At 42.2% G+C, this 20,321-nt stretch overlaps 1 protein-coding gene across 1 annotated transcript in view; it reads right to left on the bottom strand.

Annotated features, from left to right (window-relative positions):
* Window positions 1–7,956: 7,956 nt before the first annotated feature.
* WASF1 (WASP family member 1) overlaps window positions 7,957–20,321 on the bottom strand; it is a 70,060-nt gene continuing 57,695 nt past the window's right edge. The window contains 6 exon segments of the mRNA XM_090037899.1: window positions 7,957–8,319; window positions 9,321–9,777; window positions 9,779–9,959; window positions 11,106–11,285; window positions 15,676–15,848; window positions 16,643–16,760. Of these exon segments, the coding sequence (XP_089894025.1) occupies window positions 8,162–8,319; window positions 9,321–9,777; window positions 9,779–9,959; window positions 11,106–11,285; window positions 15,676–15,848; window positions 16,643–16,760 (1,267 nt within the window). The 3' untranslated portion in view covers window positions 7,957–8,161.

Raw genomic sequence — 20,321 nt, forward strand, 5'->3', positions numbered from 1 at the left:
GAGCAGGGTGCTTTTTACCCCCTCCTCCAAGTCACTGATGAAGATGTTAAACAGTGTGGGCCTGAGGACTGCCCACATCCCTCCAGGTCGAAAATGACCCATCCATCACCACTCTCTGGGTGCAGCCCTCCAGCCAGTTGGCGACCCATTTGACTGTGTGGGTGTCTACATCACAGTCCCCCAGTTTCTTAATGAGAACGGGGTGAGACAGTGTCGAAGGCCTTCTGAAAGTCCAGGAAGACTATGTCCACTGCTACTCCTGCATCTAAGGATTTGGTGAACTGGTCATAGAAGGCCACCACGTTGGTCTAACAGGACCTGTCACTAATGAACCCGTGTTGATTGCCCCTAAGCATAATCTCCCCTGCTGGCCCCTCGTGGATATGCGCCAGAATAATTTTCTCAAAAAGCTTGCCTAGCATTGAGGCAAGACTAACTGGCCTATAGTTCCCCGGGTCCTCCTTCCTCCCTTTTTTGAAGATGGAAACCACATTGGCCCTCTTCCAGTCCTCTGACACCACACCAGAGCACCATGAGTGCTTGTAAAGCCGTGCCAGGGGTCCCGCAATGACCTCAGGCAATTCCCTCAGTACTCTAGGGTGGAGTATCTTCACTGTCAGTAGTGTTTCCCTTCTATAGATGATAAGAATAATTAGGAAGTGCTCCAGCTTTGGGGGAGGGAGGGGGCAGAGGGAGGGAGGAGAGTGGTATGCCTTTCCTTTGTGAAATTAAATGTTACATGGCATAGTTGTGCATATATAATATATATGTATGATATCAACATACATCATGGTACACTATATGCTATAATGTGATATGATATATGCGTTATATATTAGATTACTCTAGGAAAGGCAGTAAAACATTTTAAAAAAATATTTAGGGCAATTGTCTGAAGCCAGGCATAAAGGAGCAAAGTCAAGTCTTGACCTACCTGGTTTATTCTGTCAGCATGATTCTTAATTATAGAAGTTTTCCGCAGCATGCACGGGGTTGAATGGTCACACCAATAAGGAAATAAACTGAAGTACAAGTGAGCATTAATATTTTTTTTAATTAACCACATAATAAATTGGAGTCAGCTTGGTTGGTCAACATAGTTATAAGGCTGATTCATGTTGAATATCTGCCCCTCTCAGGAGCCCAAGAGTTCAACCTTAACAGAGCTGAGGGATCCTAAGTGCATAATTTCACTGACCAAGAGACGCATCAAATTGCAGAATACCTTGAGAAAGAGCTGATTCTAGTTTGGTAGGTCTGAGATTTAAGAACCAGAGATAGGAATGCTTAACAAAAGGTGGTTTGACAGACTCAGAAGCCATCAAAACATTTGCATATTGTTTGGGTATGCAGTTCATTGAACTACTGTGGCATTTTTTGACTATCAGGGAGAAATTTTACGTCAAGGACAATCTTGATTTGAATCCTACATGTCACTAATTTAGCTTGGCTACATTGTTAAAGACGGCAATTTGTATTGCATTACTCTGGAACTATTTGTTTCTGGAATTTGCAAGTGCTGAGCTGTTGTATTTATTCTCAGTACTCCCCCTTGAGATGGCTCTCTCAAAAGTGACTGACAGAAGTGATGCGACAATTTGCACTTACTGTCTCTCTACATCATGAAATGAATTCTCCAGACTGCTCAGGCCATAATACAACTCTTATAGTTAAACATGCTGGTACCAGAGAAGGAGAAACTGTTCTCCCTTCTTGGGCAGTACTGTTGCAACATGAAGTTTTAATGGGGATGCACAGATGTAACAGAGTTGAACTTAGTGAGCAGCTCTTGCCAGGAGACTAGGAGTAGCCGCTCCACTGGTCTTTAGCACTGGAGGACGACTTCAGATAACTAGAGGGGAAACTTGCTTTTGCCACTAAAGCAAACTCATGATGGCTGAATATGGAAGTAGGTCTACTAAGTAAGAGACTGCTATGGACTCGATGATCTCCTGAGGTCCCTTCCAGCCCTAATGTCTATGAAATCTATGAAATTTGGGGATAGTCCCTTTCAAAGGGGATGGAAGGGGAAGAGAGCAAGAGAAGAATTATCTGTTTGTATTATGGGAGCATCTGAAGGCACTGATCCAGATCCAATGCCTACTGTGAGCCATACCACACCAGAGATACAGTAAGCACTGCAAGGCAAGGAGTATCTAAATGGACAAAGCTATGAATGGGATGGGGAATGACACAAAAATGTAATTCAAAGGTCATTCATGACTTAAACCAAGGTCATGCAAAACATCATGGCATAACCAGGAATAGAAGTTAGGTCTTCCAGCTCCATCTCAGGGCTCTGTAAACCAGACTAAGATGTTGTGTAGCAGACAAGTGGGGGGCTCTTTGGTGAAACCACAAAAAAGGAGAGTTTCATTTCATAGTGGAACATCAGCACAAAAATGGAATGTGATTTTGAATGGTATCTCCTCATTGTAAGACTGTCAGCTTGTTCCTCTGACTACTGAACAATGCCGAATATGCCCCTACATTTCACTTTTCATGTAAAAGCTCATGCATGTCAAGAATTCACATAGCACAGCTGAAGGCTGAGACTGTAAACCCATCTTATGCAGAATAAGGGAGTCATTCATATGCCTGCTTAATGTACTTGCTATCTGGGATGCATAGAACTTGAGGGGATTAATGCACTGAAATATTTACATTTTTTTTTAGCAATCTTTATACTATTTATAAGGAAAAATAATTCATAAGAGACTTCTTACACCCTAAGAAAAATATACATAAGATTTGGTTGGGTGGAAAAGGGAAATAAGCATATTTATAGAGGAGACAGTAAGAACCTTGCACCTGTAAATAAAGAAATGAAAGGAGGAGGAAAATGTATACATATCTTGGACAAGAGATTTGAAATATTTGCTGAAATCAATACCCAGTTGGATTAAACAGTCTTGCCAACAAGAGGTAGTTGGAGCACCTGGCCAAAAATTAATGTGAGAAAAACATTTTGAAGAAATAGGGTAGCTGCAATTTTTCTTTTAGGGCTGATAATCATTCTCCTTTCAAAGCACTCTTGCTCGTTCAGGAATGCAATAGAGATTACTAATGCAGCAAAACCGATTCTGCAGCCAAATCAGTTAGAACAGAGTAAACAAATCCATTCTCAGTACAGCTAGAAAGAAAAAAAACAGACTGTGTATTTGAGTTCAATCCAAAACCCATTAAAATCAATGAAAATCTTTCTAATGCAGAAGGGGTGTTGGATCAGACACCATGGCCCAGGTCCTCAGAGGTCAAACTCTTTAGCTGCTCTGCTGTTGAGATGCTTTAGAAAGGTGTCCATAGAATCCAGATGACTACAAAGTTATCTATACTAACCAAGAGTGAAATGCAGTGGAGAAAAACAGCACACAGGTGCCTAAGTATTCATCTGGCCAAAGATGGGCACCCATCTTAGCTCCCAAGTTCAATGTTTAGACATGTCTGCAAAAAAGAGCCCAAGAGAAAGTATAGCTTGCTTCGGACTACCCAAGAACCTAGTGGTTAGATCATAAACTTCAAACTAAATGGACCTGGGTTCAAATCTCTCCTCTGGTTAAGACCAGGCACCTACACACATTGCCTGTAAGTATGCAGTCCACCTGGTCATTTGGTATGCTGCTGCATCTGTCTTGTTGGTACTGTTCTACTCTGTAGAAATTAATATTTGTTAGAGCAGGGAATTGAAACTCAGCCTCTCCTATGCGAAGTGTGTGCCCTAACTGCTAGGACAGAGGGAGTTTTTTCACTTTCTCAATGTTTAATTCTGTATACAACATGGAAACATTGCAACAGGAAAGACTGATGTATTCATCCTAGAATAGCTAATAGCCCAGTGGTTAACAAACTCCACTAGAATGTGGTAGCCTAATAACAGCAGCTATTCTAGGGTGGTATTTGGACTCACGAATATCTCAGGGTATTGGCAAGGTGGACAAGAAACCTGCTCCAAGATCTGTGGGCTTCAGAATGAGTCAGGGCTCTAAGTTACGATGGCAACATCAATTCTTGGGTAGCTTTACATTTGCCTACAGTAAAAACGTAAGCCCCTACAGTGGGGTGGGAGGGGGTCAACCTGTTGGGCAGGCATGCCAGAAATTAGCCCTGCACCCTCCCTAACTGCCAACCCAATCCCTTTCTCTTATTCAAGCAGTACTTCTTGTACTACCTACCACTGTGCTGCCAGCCCCCTCCAGTCTGCTGCATGTCACACAGGCTGCCTGTGACATTTGTGGCACCTGTCCACTGCAGGTTGGCCACCCCGACCTAGGGAATTTACACATTTTCAGGATTGAACAGCAGGTTTGAGGATGTTACTGACAGTTATATAGTGGACTTAGGTGCCTGCGTACCTTTTGATATCTAAGCACAGATACTTGTTTCATATTCGACAGAAAACCTTGTATGAGTTTCCCAAAACTTTTCAGAACATGTAGACTTGGATATGGAGAAGAGGTTTGTTTTTTTTTAACTTACTAAAGATTTTTCTAAAGTATAATGTTACCCTATTTTTGATCATACTCTGTAAGTTTGGGTTAATGCCCTGGTTGTCTAATGATAACCTACCTTTAACTATTGGGTTATTTTGTCATTCTTAGTGGAAAAACATTCAACACTAACTGTAAAACCATGGTCTCCAACTCTTACCCTCCTTTTTCATTTTTCTACCTCCCCCCCAACACTTCCTTAGCTCTCCTCTTTACATCTACCTATTGTTTATTGCTTTGTCTACTAAAGCTGCTCTACTTCTTTATCTTTTAATTAAAAAAAAATCTCTCTTGACCACTTTTCCTTTGTCTCTTGTTCCTTTGATCTGTTTCTGCCTTCTTCTCTTTTGACTTTTTCCTTTTATAATTTTGAGTGTTTTAATTCCTTTCTCTTGCATCCTTCCAATATGGAAGAAATATCAGTTTATAGTTCAGCAGCAAGGTACTGGCCCTCTGAAGTCCAACAAAGGCTTCTTTTACTGGATATTGCAACCATAAATTGACACATTCTTTTCCATCACAGAAGCTGTGTGGTCTTTGTTTTTTAACAAACTGCTGTAAATGTACTGGGGTAAACAGCAGCATCCAGAAACAGTTCAGTATAGAAAATCAGCTTTGTACCTTACAATGCAAAACAAGCAATCAGCTATTATGTATCTAATCACTAGCATAAACAGCTGATCAGTGCTTCAAACAGAATTATAAAAAAAATGAGGCAGCTAGAAACAGCAATAATGAAAAGAGAAATTGGTAAGATTAAAAATACTTGTGTATGAGTAGATACATGAATGCAAAGTTTTAAATTCAATAATCACCTCTAATTGTTAGGGAGAAATTAATGTTGCAGATATTTGCAGCCTAGTTGCCATGGTAGAGAACTATAGTTATGGCAGAAAGCCAGGTATACTATCTTAGAAATCTTAGCTGAATTTAACTCTTGACTTTATTCAGTCAAGGTTCATTACTTGGCGTGATTGTGTCAAGTTAAATTAATACTTAGATTGCCTTAGGCGCCAGTTTGGAAGTAATAGTATTAATCACTAGGACATTGTGGCAGGTGGATAATGGATGCTGGACCTGGGGAAATAGAAAAAACCTTGCTTGACCAATCTCATTTCATATCTGTGGTCACACAAAGTCTTGCCAGAGTCCAGCCTTGCTTCTCAGGTAACCACTCCAGGGAAATCAGGATTTTTGCTTCTCAGAAATCATTGAAATCTCCTGTTTTTAAAGCTCAAGAACATCTGAGACGGGACTATGTGTCATTCTTTCACCAGAGAACAGTTTTCAGGCTCTCATTGTGCAAACTGTTAAGGTTCTTCTCTCTCTTGGCCAGACTTGTCATATAAATCTGATGCACAGCAGTTCTTGCCTCCGGAACTTACTTTAATTTTCCCTACTGATTTCTTTAAAGCCTAACTATGTGGGTTTTTTAACCTAGAGTCTGTAGTTGAAACTCATCCCTGAAACAGTGTTCCACAGGTGCTGTCAGACAGCTCTGTGAAGTTATTTTATACAAATAAAAGTGGGGGAGGAAGGGAGGGCATCTCATCATGTTAATCAGAGTAAATTGGTTGGTATTGCAGAAACCTTTTCAGCGTTGAGACCCAAGTCTTTTATCCCTAGCAATATAATTCATTTACTGTTGTTTTTGCGCTGAATTGGCTATTCTGTAGAGAAACTTGGTGCTGAGAGATGTTGAAAATAGATGTGGACCTTTTGGGACTCAAGATGCCATCTTCTGTTTCACAGGTGACTGCTGAGGATGTATAATCATTGTGTTGTGTTTTGTCCATCTGACAATATGCTGTTTCATGCACTACAAATGCCAGTATCCCCCCAAAACTCTCCTGCTGTCAAATCCAGTATGTCCAGCACTTCTAGATAGAGATATGTCCCTACTGTCCTGTAATACATAGAATACAGCAGCTCTATATCCATTTGAATCATTGACATTTTTTATAATGCCAAGAATGCAAGCAGCGCATACAGGACTGGTCTCATCTCCAGAATATCTGCATGAATTTTAGCTTCTCCAGGACTTTCAGGGGTCCTGTACACAAACACAGAGGCTGCTCCAATGCGCTGCAATTCCAGCAGGTTTCATTAATTACTGCACTTCAGCAGCCTCCTGCATCTTGTGCATAAGTATCTCTGTGCATTAAAATGGAGGTGGGGGCACGTGAACTAAAGCTCATCAATACTGTATTGTATTAACAAGAGTGTCACTTGCAAATCAAGAGAAGCAATTCTTCCACTCTACTCAGTACTGGTGAGGCCTCACTTGTAATAACATGTCATGTTAGGCCCGATACTTCAAGAAGGATGTGGACAGTTTGGAAAGAGTCCAGTGCAGAGCAGCAAAACTGGTTAGGGGCCTGGGAAGCAAGACATATGAGGAAAGGCTGAAAGAACTAGGGTTATTTAGTCTGGAGAAGAGAAGACTGAGGAGGGATTTGATAACAGTCTTCAAATACTTGAAGGGTAATTATACAGAGGCTAGAGATGGGCTTTTCTCTGTGGCAGTATGGGACAAGGACTAGGAGCAATGGACTCAAATTGCAGCAGAGAAAATTAGGGTTGGAGGTGTAGAGAAACTTTCTAACTGTGAGGATGGTCAAGCATTCAAACATGCTACCTAGAAAACCTAGAATCTCCATCCTTAAAAGTTTTCAAGAGCAGGTTAAACAGACATTTGGCTAGGACAGTTTATTGAGGGATGATCCTGCTTTGAGCAGGGAGCTGGATTATATGAACCTGTGAAGTCTCTACCAGCCCTACTTTTCTATGATTCAGTATGCAAAGCTAGCATAGCACATCTCAGTCTGACTGCCTCATGCCATATAGGTTTACTGGAGGCACTTCTGAAAAATCTTACCTTTATACTCCCAACAGAAAAAAAGGGACTTTACTGAAAGAGCAACAACCAAGAACACTTAAAATGAACCATTTATTAAATCAAACTGTTATTCGTAACAGTTACATAAGTTACACAGCATGTTTAAGTCAGAAGATTTCACAAGGAAAAAAATTTTAAACTCTTATGCAGGCAAAATAGTACCACACAATATGTACCTGGGAGGGAAACCTCTAAACATTCAAATAAGGCATAATTATTTTAAAACAACAATAAAACAATAATAAAATCCCCAAAGATCCTTTCTTCTTTCCTGTGTTCAGTGCTGCTAACCATATGTACCTTCTTAGTGTACAGATGCCATTGAGGCAGTGATATCTTGATAACTAGATTTAATGTTTTTAAAAACATTATCAAAAATGAAATAAGGCTCATTAGTACATACAGCTGCCCTTGGAATTTCAATCTCAGTTGCCTTCATTAACTTAAAATTCACAAAGTGCACAGTTAAGATATGCCAAAAAATTGAAACTGCTACTCTACCAACAGCTGCCCATGCTTAATACTTAGTGGTCTACTGGAACAAAATGTGTTCTTTCAAAAAAAGAGGTGTAAGAAAAGCCACTGTAAAACATTTAGTCTCAAAGATGCACTAGGAGTGTTCTTGTAAACTGAAAAGTAGAAAAACATGGATTATTTATGTAGTGTAAAGAAAAAATACAAAAAACACTAGAAATGACCATCAAACGTTTTCAAGGAACAAGCACCACAATGGACAGTAGCATTCGGCTTTGTAGTGTATACCGAAGCATTCATGTTACTCCAACCAATCCACTTCATCAAACTCTGAATCATCTTCTGAATCACTGTATTCCACAGCAATACGACGAGATAATATAGTAGCAACATCGTTCTCAATGCGCTCATGTTTAGCTTCTTGCTCCCGCTGCTCTTCAACTTTGCGTAGCTGAATACCTAAAGTGTATTAAGTCACAAATGTATTATTTAGTTTTTCTCATCTAGTTGCATTCGATTTGCACACTTCCGTTCTCAAATGCACTATAAACAAAAACAAACTAAGACTGAGAGCACTACCTGTCGGATAGGTATATTTTACTTATTTCAAGACAGGATTTGTCATACCAGCTCAGATCTGACATCCATATAATACATCCTGTCTCTAACAGTATCAGATGCTTTAAAAAACCCTTTTAATTCTGCCATACAAGAATGGTGTGATTTTGATGAAAGAATTTTAGTGCTTGTCATTAAAAAAGGTAAATTTGATTTTTAAATACATGTTTCCTACTTACTTCCCCCCTGGGTTTTATATACATGGCAGACCTGAGATTGGTTGAGCTCTTTAACTTTTCATTTCTGTACTTCAATGGTTTGGGAATCCTTGCGGGGTCAGGACTGTTCCCCTACTTGCATTGGACAGCTCAAGGTAAGGCCTTTGCTGCTTTAAGCCTTTTTAAAATCATTGTTAAATGTTAAGCTTACAATGTTATTTTATTGCAGTGCATTGCAGTAACATGCGAGAGAGAAGCTTACGTAAAACCAGTATCAAAATTCATACACCAATCAATCCATTCTGCTCTTATCTAATTGTATCTGAAAAATATTCCCAACATTTTTGCTTTTCACATAATTTGGTGGAAAGGTATCAAAACTAGGTAAGTTCACATAATGTAAAAATGAAGAGAAATTAGCAGAGATCAGCTATAAGCATATATATATATTCTTAAAATAACTTTTTATAAAGAACCACTTTTCTAACTTACACGCCTGGTAAGCACAATTATGAGCTGGAAAATATTTGTTGCCAATCTGCATATCATACAGAATACACAGCAACCTCAGTTTCAAGATTTCCCTTCAGAAATCATTTTTCATGTACCGTCTGTTAAGATTACATTAGCTTTACTAAATATCCAAGGCCATAATCTATTTTTCTTTTAATGGCCAAACATTACCTTTTCGTATTGCTTCCAGCAGAACGCTTCTAGCATCGCTGATAACAGGGAGGGTTGATGGGTGGCGCTTAGGTTCAGGAGCAGGAATTACTTGGGATGGTGGAGATGGAGGCATTAGTGGGGCATGGGAGCCAGGGACAATGGTTGTGGGCTGAGGGTGCAGAACAGGGGGTGGGTGAGAGAGAGCTGCAACTGTGACAGGTGATGAGGGCCGAATGCCAGGGGGAGGTAATGGAGGGGGTGGTGGAGGTGGAGGCAGTCCTTGCACTTCACCCTGAGGAATTGGATGAACAGGTACAGCTTCACATACTTGGGCAGCTCTGGTGACTGGTGGAGAGGGTTGTGCTAGAGGAGGTGCAACTGGAGGAGGAGCTGGATGAAGGACTCCAGGAGCAATCTGGAGAGGAGCTGGTGGAGGTGGCACTGCTGGGGCTTGCAAAGCAGCTGTGGGGGGGGGGTGGTGGTGGCGGCGGCACAGGTGGGGGAGGGGTGGAAGTCATTGCAGCTCTTAATGAAGAAGTTGACAAAGCAGATGGAAGAGGGGGGGGAGGAGGAGGCGGGGGAGTGGGGCTCACAAATACTGGTGTTCTGCCTGTTGCTGGTGACTGAGGACGGTTTTCTATCAAACTTGTGGTGGAGCTGAAATACATAACAGGAGTACAAGTTATTAAAGCCAAAAAGTGAAAAAAGCATGCAAAAATAGAGACTTATTTCTGTGTAAGTGTAGTTAATATCAGTACTTAGGATTATACAAAATTTTATGCACTGACTGTGACAAGTTCAAGACCCTTATAGTTATATAAAACCATATTACCCATCTAAACAGTCAGTCTAGTACTTACTGCCATATGTGAAACATACATCAACTTTGTGCCTGCATGTGTCAGACTAATAATGGAGTTTTTCTTATTTTAAACCTTCATTTTTGCCTCAGTTTTCATACTCAGTGTGAGATTTCCCTACACCAAAATGTAAATCCAGAATATTTATTCAATGTATAGAACAAAATGTTAGTTTTGACCAACTGCCTTTGTCTAAAGGGTTGGATTCTGTTTTTTGTTTTTTTACAGAATAAATAATAAAAGCTAATGTTGAGAATGATATGGATTTATGGTCCCCTGGTACAATGTCATTGATGTGTATTTTACAGAGGGCAATAACTACATAGTGACAGTCCTGTTTAGTGCAGTAAGCTTTTCAATCCTAATGATGAGACAACTGTTATTTTTTAAAGGTTTTGAGAGGAATTAATCAGACAATACACCCAAGTAGGCAAATTTAACAATCAATTAACACAAGAAAAAATGAACCGTGTAAGAGAGATATTTCAGTTCATGTTGCACAAAATAAATATATTCTCTTGTATAGCAACTAACCTATTTTGCTGCTGTAACAATACTATTGGATATACTCTCTTGTATTCTAGATAAAAAAGGATCTTTGTAAGAAATTAATCCAGAAAGTCTGACTCTGACCTGAAGTTAAAGGAAAAATATTGTCACAGTGCATGATTTAGATGGCCAAAAATTCCACCTGGCGTTTAGAGGCCATAAAGCAGCAGAAAAACAAACTAAAAGAGAAACAGCAGCTGTGTAATTTAACAAAAATGACATCTATTTTTGTGTTTTGCTCTCTAAATTCCCTCTTTTTTCCTCCAAACAGGCTGAAACCAAGTATAATAATAATTCTCCAAAGCAAAGTCCTGAGACCTGTACCTTTTTGGAGGAGCAGATCCATTTATTGTGATGACGTTACTGCCTAAACTGTTGCTCGAAACTTTCTTACCTAACACAAGGGGGTACAGGTTTCACATCTCCTGCTCCATGCATTGGTGGAGGTGGAGGTGGCTCATGTGGTCTGACTAATACACGCTCCTCAGCTCTGTTCAGTAGTTCAGACATCTGACTATAGGGTAATGCAGAAAGAGAATAGGTTCCCTCCATATGTTCCACATACGCTTGAGGTCTGAAAAAAAACATATGCATTTTTTCCATTAAAAATGTTCTGATTATCAGACATAAGCATTAGTAGGAATAAACTGTCCATTACTAAACTCACCAAATATTCTGTACTACAGTTTGATCTCTGAATTAAAATTTCCTTTGCACAAGAGATGCCAACTGACCCAGGGTTTCAGTTCTTTTCTTTGTTTTCCTGTTCCGTCCTACTGCTTTTAGCTACTCAAAGATTAAACAGTTTTTGATTGATAAGCCAGATCACATACATGTTTTAGAAATCATTAACGTTTATGTTGGTTTAACTCAGTTAAGCCTAAATAATTAGGTAATTAGAAACTCCAGCACAGTAAGTAACAGCTACATGCTGGTAGTGGTTTGTGTTTTGCAAGCGTTGCATATTTTCCCAAATTTTAAAGAATTCCTAATTTAATAGCTTTACAAAAATTCTAACAAGAGATCAGTGTTTTTAAACATCCTATGGACACACTATTTTCAATTATTTTAAGTGATTAATTAGAGTGCTGCAAATGGGTATACTTCAAATTCAAAAACAAGGCAGTCTAAAGCTTACTATACTACAGCAGAAGTAAAACAAAGGTACCTATAATGTTTAAGCTACTTTAGTGTGCTATTGATGTTAACTCCTGGTACACCCTCTGATGGACCTAATTCAACACCAATTAAAATGTAATTAATAATATTTTTAAAGTAATGAAATTGAATTAAAGTATGAGTAAAGATCTAGGTCCCTTTAATAGAGAAAAAGTGTTTGCAGAACACTTTTTGGCTTCATCTTCCAGGGCTGTTTTAGCTTTCTGTAGCATCTATGCATATTATAACCAGTTTGTTCAGACTTCTTGTTCTAGGTTTCTGCAGCATCTAGTAAAGAGGGGTCCTGGTCTGTGACTAGGCTCTCTGGCACCACGATGATGATAGCCACTGTTGATATGTAGAGGGTAGCAAAGGGGACAGCAAGGGGGCGCCTACTTTAGGTGCAGATTTAGGCTGCATACATGCATTCAAGGCATCCAGTCAACTCTCCTGGGTTTATTTTTCTGAGAAAAATTGACCTTGTACAGGCATTCACAGAACCATAGAATCACAGAAGAAGGGTCGGAAGGGACCTTGTAGATCTTCAAGTCCGACCCCCCGCCTGGGTGGGAGAAAAACTGGACTCAAATGAGTCCAGCCAGATAGGCATCAAGCCTCTTCTTAAAGATCCCCAGGGTAGGAGCCAGCACCACTTCCCTTGGAAGTTGGTTCCAGCTCCTAGCCACCCTAACTGTGAAGTAGTTCTTGAGGATGTCTAATCTAAACCTACTCTCTAATAATTTGTGTCCATTATTCCTTGTTATGCCAGGGGGCGCTAGGGGAAACAGTGTCTCCCCCAAACCCTTCTGGTCCCCCCTGGTGAGTTTATAGACAGTCACCAGGTCACCCCTCAGCCTTCTCTTGTGAAGGCTGAACAGGTTTAGGTCCCGCAGTCTTTCATTGCAGGGTCTGCCCTGTAGTCCCCGGATCATGCGTGTGGCCCTCCTCTGGACCCTTTCAATGTTGTCCACATCCCTCCTGAAGTGGGATGCACAGAACTGAATGCAGTACTCCACCTGTGACCTGACCAGCATTGCATAGAGGGGGAGGATCACCTCCTTGGTTCTACTTGAGATGCACCTGTGGATGCACGACAAGGTCCGGTTAGCCCTGCCAACAGTGACCTCGCATTGTCGGCCCATGTTCATCTTGGAGTCAATAATGACTCCAAGATCCCTTTCTGCCTCTGTGCTCTCAAGAAGGGAGTTTCCCATTCCATAAGTGTGCTGCTGGTTTCTACTGCCCAAGTGCAGCACCCTGCACTTGTCACTATTGAAATGCATCTGTTTGTTAGCCCACCCCTGTGACCTATCCAGATCTTGCTGCAATCTTTCCCTCCCTACTAGCATGCTCACCTCACCCCAAATTTTGGTATCATTAGCAAATTTAAACAGGTTGCTTTCCACCCCATCGTCCAAATCGCTGATGAAGAAATTGAACAGCGCAGGCCCAAGGACCGAGCCCTGGGGGGCTCTGCTACCCACTTCCCCCCAGGTCAAATATGACCCATCCACCACCACCCTCTGAGTACAACCCTTGAGCCAATCTGCAATCCATCTGACTGGGCAGGCATCAATGCCACAGTTGCCTAGTTTTTTAATGAGGATGGGGTGGGAGACAGTGTCAAAGGCCTTGCTGAAGTCTAGAAAGGCTACGTCCACGGCAACACCTGCATCCATTGCCTTTGTAACCTGATCATAAAAGGCAATCAGGTTCTCTATCTGCATTCAAACAGAGAAGCAAAGAGCCTGCAGATGCTGGGCTGCCAGCGATTCCTAGCGCGTGTAGCCCAGAGAGTTTTGCAGGCTTTTTTAAGTGAATGTGGGCAAAGATTGTCAGGGTCAGGGAAGATGGGAGAAGAGTCTGTGCTATGCGCAGTCTTCTAGCCTTTTGCTTCCCCATGCTGTATTCAAGCCCAGCTGCAGCTGGGCAGGAAGTATGCTTTTATGCTTCCCAAAACCCAAATGCTGCAGTATGATTCAGGCAGGGATCAAGCAGGAGCAGAACATGCCCCCTGTTTCAATGCTGGGCTTTGCCAAAGCACTCAGGGGGTATGTTCTGCTCCCTGCTTAGCTAGGACTGACACAAGCTCTCCCTGAAGGAGGGGGAGAGAAGCAGCAAAGCTCACCAGCTGCCTGTATGGGAGTTCTATCTCCTGAGAGAGATTCTCCAGGGAGCCACATCACTTGGGTTGTTCCTATGTGATTTTTCTCCCAGAGTGACCGCTTACTTTGGGAGAAAAATTATGAACTTCTGTATATTTGTGGTTTCTCCTGAGTAAGCAAGGACTCTCCTTGGAGAAGCCAAAAATCTGTCCAAGCCTTTAGGACTCATACAGACATTCATTTTCTCCTGGGAGTATCAGTGCTCTCCCAGGAAAAACCATGGACATAAAGATGTTTAGGCTTTTTCTCCCACAGTAAAAGTGGCCACTCCAGGAGAAAAATAACTTGAAGACAACCAGGGTTAAATCAATCCCGGGGCAGTTTTTCATGGGAAAGTGAATGTCTGTACATGTCTTGACTTGTCTCAGAAGAGAACGCAGTCCTTCGGCATTTCCCCCCTCCCTCCCAGGGATCAGTGTGTTGTTCACTGGACTCTGCTACTCCAGCAGGAAGCAGAACACGGTCCCTTCACAATGCCCACATTATGCTGCAGGGAACCACAGGTTGAGCATAAGCAGTCTGGATCAGCCAGAGCTGCCCTATGCACTACTGCCATCTGTTGTCACGTAGACTAAAGAAGACTGCAAACCATGCTGAGATGCACCCTGGGGCTACATAATGCCAGCAGTGTAAGCTCTTCACTCTTCAGGGCTTCAGCATTTGAATGTCTATACATGTGCCTCTGGGTAATTTCTCTACCAGGAGAACAAACCTCAGAGAATTCTCCCAGATTATTTGAATGTGTGTATACAGCCTTAGAGAGGGATTAAGAGTGGTCCCCAGAGAGCCTGTGCAATGTAGGTTGCTGAAACTCTTGCGATCAGAGCCCTTGCTGCTGCCTAAGCTTTCCACAACAGCAGCAGCCATGACCCCCACTGTGTTGGCTGCTGCAGCCAGGGTGCAGTGACCCCACACCACAGCAGCAGCAGCCAGAGTCTCTGAGATGAAGAATGAGGTAAGACTTGCTTGGATCCCCTCCTTCTCCAAGCTCTTTCTTATTACTGTTTTCTATGTCCTTGAATTTGCACAAACACTGCAGAGAGCAACATGGCAGGTACATCACTCAAAACGTTACTGCCAGCTAACTGCAAATATATTCTATGGAAGCAGAATACAGCATGTTGTGGTTTGCAGCTGGCTATCATCCAGCTACTGTACTTCAAACAAACCTTAGATTAGTTCATGAGTAAATTCAGTGGTCTCATCTGACTTCAAAGTAGATAATGTTCACATCTGAACTGTCACATAATAGTGGCAGTTTCTGCTCAAGGAAATTAGAAATCTAGAATAAAAGGGTTTTTTCTTGTTGCACAAGTGAAGTGCAAAAACAGATTTGCTTATAAGCTTGTACAGATATTAGATTCTTCATGAGCAGGAATGACACACACCTCCGCATCTCCAATGACTTAATGAATTCCAGCAATATAAATTACTTTTTAAAGTGACAAGGTAATCATAAACCATTAAACAACACATGGGCAAAGAACTTAAAAATTATCTTCTGGGTGAGGTAATTCTTTCACCACCATCACTTTTTGAGTACTGCAGCACATAACACAGTCATCTACCCATTTCTAACCAAACTTGCAGTGTAAGAGTAAGGCTTATATTTAATAAAGGATGGAATAATACAAAAGAAACCTTGTTTCAAAATGTGGAGCAGGGCCATTAGCGATTTCAATGTGCTTATGTAATAAATTAGCATCATCCTCAGCAAGCTCGGGACCTTGGGCTAACTTCTGCCACTCTCTCCGTCTGTCATGGGGTGCCCTTGGCACTTTTTCTGGTTCATGAGGGCGGTCTAGATTCTTCTGCTGTAAGAGTCATGCAAACAAAACTGACAATTAAGACAGGCTTTCTAAGGAAGTCAGGATTTTAAAATAGAGTTGCAAAACAAAGAGAAGTATCCTGGTTATTTGAAAACTGAAAAAAAATCCTTAAATCCAAAAACAATATGAAGTGAAATCCTTGTAGAGGGAGAAGCTTTACTCTGTCCAATACTTAGTAGAAAATACAACAAACAACAACCTAGTGATGATCCTAAATTAATTCAAAGCATGCTTGAAATGTACATTTATATTACATAAGGGTACTAGTATGTTTGTACTATATTTGTCAGACAATACCAGCAAAACACGTAGCAATGCCTCTCCTTAGTTTTTTATACTTTCATTTTTTTAAATTAAAATTGATCTTTTTTTACCATAATAATCTTAAATTAACCTAAACATTTCTAAAAATAAACCCCACAACCATTTTGCCATAGACTGTTAGGACTTTGGATTTTAAAGGACTGCTAGAGAGAGTTTGTTATATTTGTCATCAGAGTTTTATTAATTTTGACTTACTATTATAAGGTTCAGAACATTTAGAGAACCCACTGTGAGACAGCAGGACAGCTCTATGCCCTTTTAATGGTGTTTTATTACAAAATAAGGTTGACTGGTTTGAATGAATTCTGTCAGTTTCAGTAGGCTGGAAAGATTATAAGTGTCTATATAAAGGAATGAACTTTTAAAATTGCAGAACCGTGGAAGTACCATATGTACAAGCAAACGCTTTCCAGGAAAAAAATAACCCAAAGCTATTTAAGCCCAGAACATCATACCTTTTGCTTTCTTTTTTCTTTTCTCTTGTCTTCAGTGTCCTGCAACATCTTTTCTTTCCATAGATCAAAGAAATATGAGGGATTAGTGTAAAACTTCAAACCCTCTTTTCCATCATCCCTGCAATAAAATGATCAAGACAGAATATAATATTTATTTTGCAACATATGGGACTAAATGCTGAGGCAACAGATAGGCATCTTAATGAGTGCAGCCTGGGCCCTTACATGGTTTGCTAGATAATAGCTGTTAAATTGATTCACCCAAGCCTCAGGAGGTATTGTCCATATACTGCAAGGCTGTTCAGTCTGGCACAATGCTGTATTAATGCAGTCTTACTGCTTTTGGTTCTGGGGTTAGTGCACACAGAGCTGGTTCAGGGTGTCTCTACATGGCACTGCCTTGTGCTATACAGACATACCACTGGAACCTAAAGGCGTTTCCATGGTATCTAGGGATAGAAAGGAAGTGGGTGGGGTGTAAATTGGAAAAGGAGGCTATAATCTAGACCAACACCCAGATAAACATACTGTTCACCAGTGAAAGGCAGGGTAGTCTCCATCCCCATAAGATTCCTGCATTACAGGAGGCCTCAGAAATAATATGCAGAACCACCATTCAGCATGCAGCCTCAATAATAAAAAAAGAGACTAAATCCCACCCTAAAACTGTGTGTGCAACCATCACAATTAATGCATTTGACTACATTGCATAGGTTATCCATTCTGGGTCAGGAACAGAACCAAAGGAAAAGGATTAATTCTTTCCAATTATTTTTTCTTTTATAAGGTTAGGATTCAATATGTTTGAGTGTGCCATGCCAGAAGCTACTGACAATGATGCTCATACTTTTCTTCCTTATTCTTGTGAAACTGTTTTCATCATATAAGATCCAAATCAAAGGACAAAATACGCTTTATAGTCCTCCCTCATAGCAACATAATCTGATTTAAAGAAAATACATTTTCATTGGCTTTTTATCATTCAAGGAACTACAAGGTTTGACAGATATGGAACTTGAGAATAGCTTTTCTGTGTGTTACCTGGGAGAAAATTTATAGTAACTTATAGGTCGGATTCTGCTACCTTTTAAAACTAAAGGACTGAAGGTCCACGACACCAAGGCTCCTGCCCCGCTGGAGCTTTGCAATAGGAATGAATTTCTTGCAGCTCCAGCAGAGTCTGTTAAGCTGCTAGCTCCTGCAGGCAACACAGACTCAACTGTAGCTACCACCCATGCTCTCTCTAAGACAAAATGCAAAGTGTTTGTCATGGGAGACTCCATCCTGAGGGGGACTGAGGGAACACTCTGCTGCCCCAACCCCTTAGCTCGGGAAGTCTGCTGCTTCCAGGGAGCCCAAATCCAAGACATTGCGGAGAAGATCCCTGAGCTCCTCTGGCCCACTGACCACTACCCTATGCTCCTTATCCATGTGGGCATAAATGACATAGCTTGGAGCACTCCCAGCCAGGTCATGAAAAGCTACAGGGATTTGGGACTGGGGCTTAAGGGGTTGGGGGAGCAGGTGGTGTTTTCATCGATCCTCCCAGTTTTGGGCTAGGGGCTGAGGAAGGAGAGGAGAATTGAGGTAATGAACCAAAGACTATGGTGGTGGGGTCATCGGGAAGGCTTTGGTTTCCATGACCACAGTCCGCTCTTTGGTGAGAGAGGCAGTGAGCTGCTGAGAAGGGATGGCCTCCACCTCTCTGCTGGGCAGGAGGCTCTTCTCAGCCAGACTGGCTGACCTGCTCCACTGGGCTTTAAACTAAGCTTGCGGGGGGATGGAGGGACCACTGCCACTGCTGGCCCACTGAGCAACCATTGTAAAGCCAGCAGGCCAAGGCACTTAAGGGAGCCCACCCCTGCTCCAGCCCTGGAGCGAGCCGTAGGCAAGGCAAGGGCCCTTAAGGGGACACTTGCGTGCCTGTAAACAAATGCCAGGAGCTTGGGGAATAAACAGGAGGAACTTGTCATCCTGCTTAACACAAATAATTACGATATCATAGGAATAATGGAGACCTGGTGGGACTCCACCCATGACTGGGCCACAGGTACAGATGGCTATACCCTGTAAAAGAGAGATAGAGTGGACAAAAGGGGTGGGGATGTAGATCTCTGTGTCAAGTAATGCTATGCATCCCTGCAAGCTGATGTTGGCACCCAGGGCGGATGACTGGAGACCCTCTGGGTTAAAATCTGTGGGGAACACAGCACAGGGGACACAATGGTGGGAGTCTACTACAGACCTCCTACCCAGGATCAAGAGCATGACCAGGAGTTCATCAGGGAACTGGCTGAGGCCTCACGCTCCCAGTGCATGGTTGTCATCTACAGACAACTATACAAACATCTCGTGGGAAGAGTGCTTGGCCAAATCCAAGTGGTCGCAAAGCTTTCTCTCATGCATGGATGAGCTCTGATGCAAGAAGTCTACAGGCTGACGAGAGGTAAAGTGCTCCTTGACTTGGTTCTGGAAATGGGGGACGACCTAATTAGCAACCTAGTGATCAAAAGGAAGCTGGGTGACAGTGACCACAAACTGATCACCTTCACTATCCATCGTAAAGCTGGCAAGTCAGTCAGTAATACAGATGTCCTTGACTTCAGGAAAACTGACTTTGACAAGCTCAGGAGGCTCGTCAGCAAGGCCCTAAAGGGGAGGGGAGTTAAGGATAAGTGGTTGCTCTTGAAAGAAGCGATCCTGGATGCACAAGCAAAGTCTATTCCATCTCGGAGGAAAGGCAGGAAAAGGGCACAGGAGCCCCCCTGGATCTCCAGGGAACTAGTGGACCTCTTGCATCTAAAAAGACAGACCTACAATGGATGGAGGACTGGATCCACCACGAAGGGGCAATATTCTGCCCTGGTCTAGACCTGCAGGGAGTGAACCAGGAAAGCGAAGTGACAGAACTCCAACTAGCTACAAGTACCAAGGACAATAAAATGTCCTTTTTTATGTATGTGGGAAGCTGGAGGAAAAGCAAGGGCAACATTGGACCCCTGCTAAACCAGATGGGACAACTGACAACCGACACCCAGGAAAAAGCCAACTTGCTAAATGGGTACTTTGTGTCGGTCTCTCACCAGTCCCACAGGACGCCCTTGCCCATTACAGGACAAGGAGGCCTGGGTGAGGGAGATTCCTTACCCTCCATCAATGCTGACCTCATGAAGGAACACCTTGAGAGGCTGTGTTGGTGTCACTGGGCATAACCCTAGGTAATTCAGAGGGATGGAAGACCACAAGTGTCGATGAAGTCCTTTTGCTCTGGGCTCAGATGAGCCAGGACCCCCCCTTGCCCAACCTTTGTAACCCTTTCTATGGCGCCTGTAATCTCCTGTCCTTCTGGAAAGCAGGCAAGCTAAAACTGTTATCTGTGGAATGCAAGGGCACCGCTCGGAGAGAGAAGGGAGGAGGGAAAGGGAAGGAAGAGGGGGGCCAACTAGTGGAAAACTGACCAAGTTATAAAATTACACTGTTGCAGGGCCAAGTGCGCAGGATTTGAGACAATACAGTCTCCCTGTGCCTTTTACTTAAGCTCAAATAAACTCTGTCTGCTTCTCCCCCCAGTGTGTTTATTTGGCACGACGCACACCGGGCAATTAACCCAATTGTTGCCTCCCTCAGGCATCTTGTGCCGGCAACAGCTGGATACCTTCAAGTCAGCCGGCCCTGACAG

This window comes from Crocodylus siamensis, chromosome 1 (genome assembly GCF_052110815.1).
Source record: "Crocodylus siamensis isolate JL-2025a chromosome 1, ASM5211081v1, whole genome shotgun sequence".
Lineage (NCBI taxonomy): Eukaryota > Metazoa > Chordata > Crocodylia > Crocodylidae > Crocodylus > Crocodylus siamensis.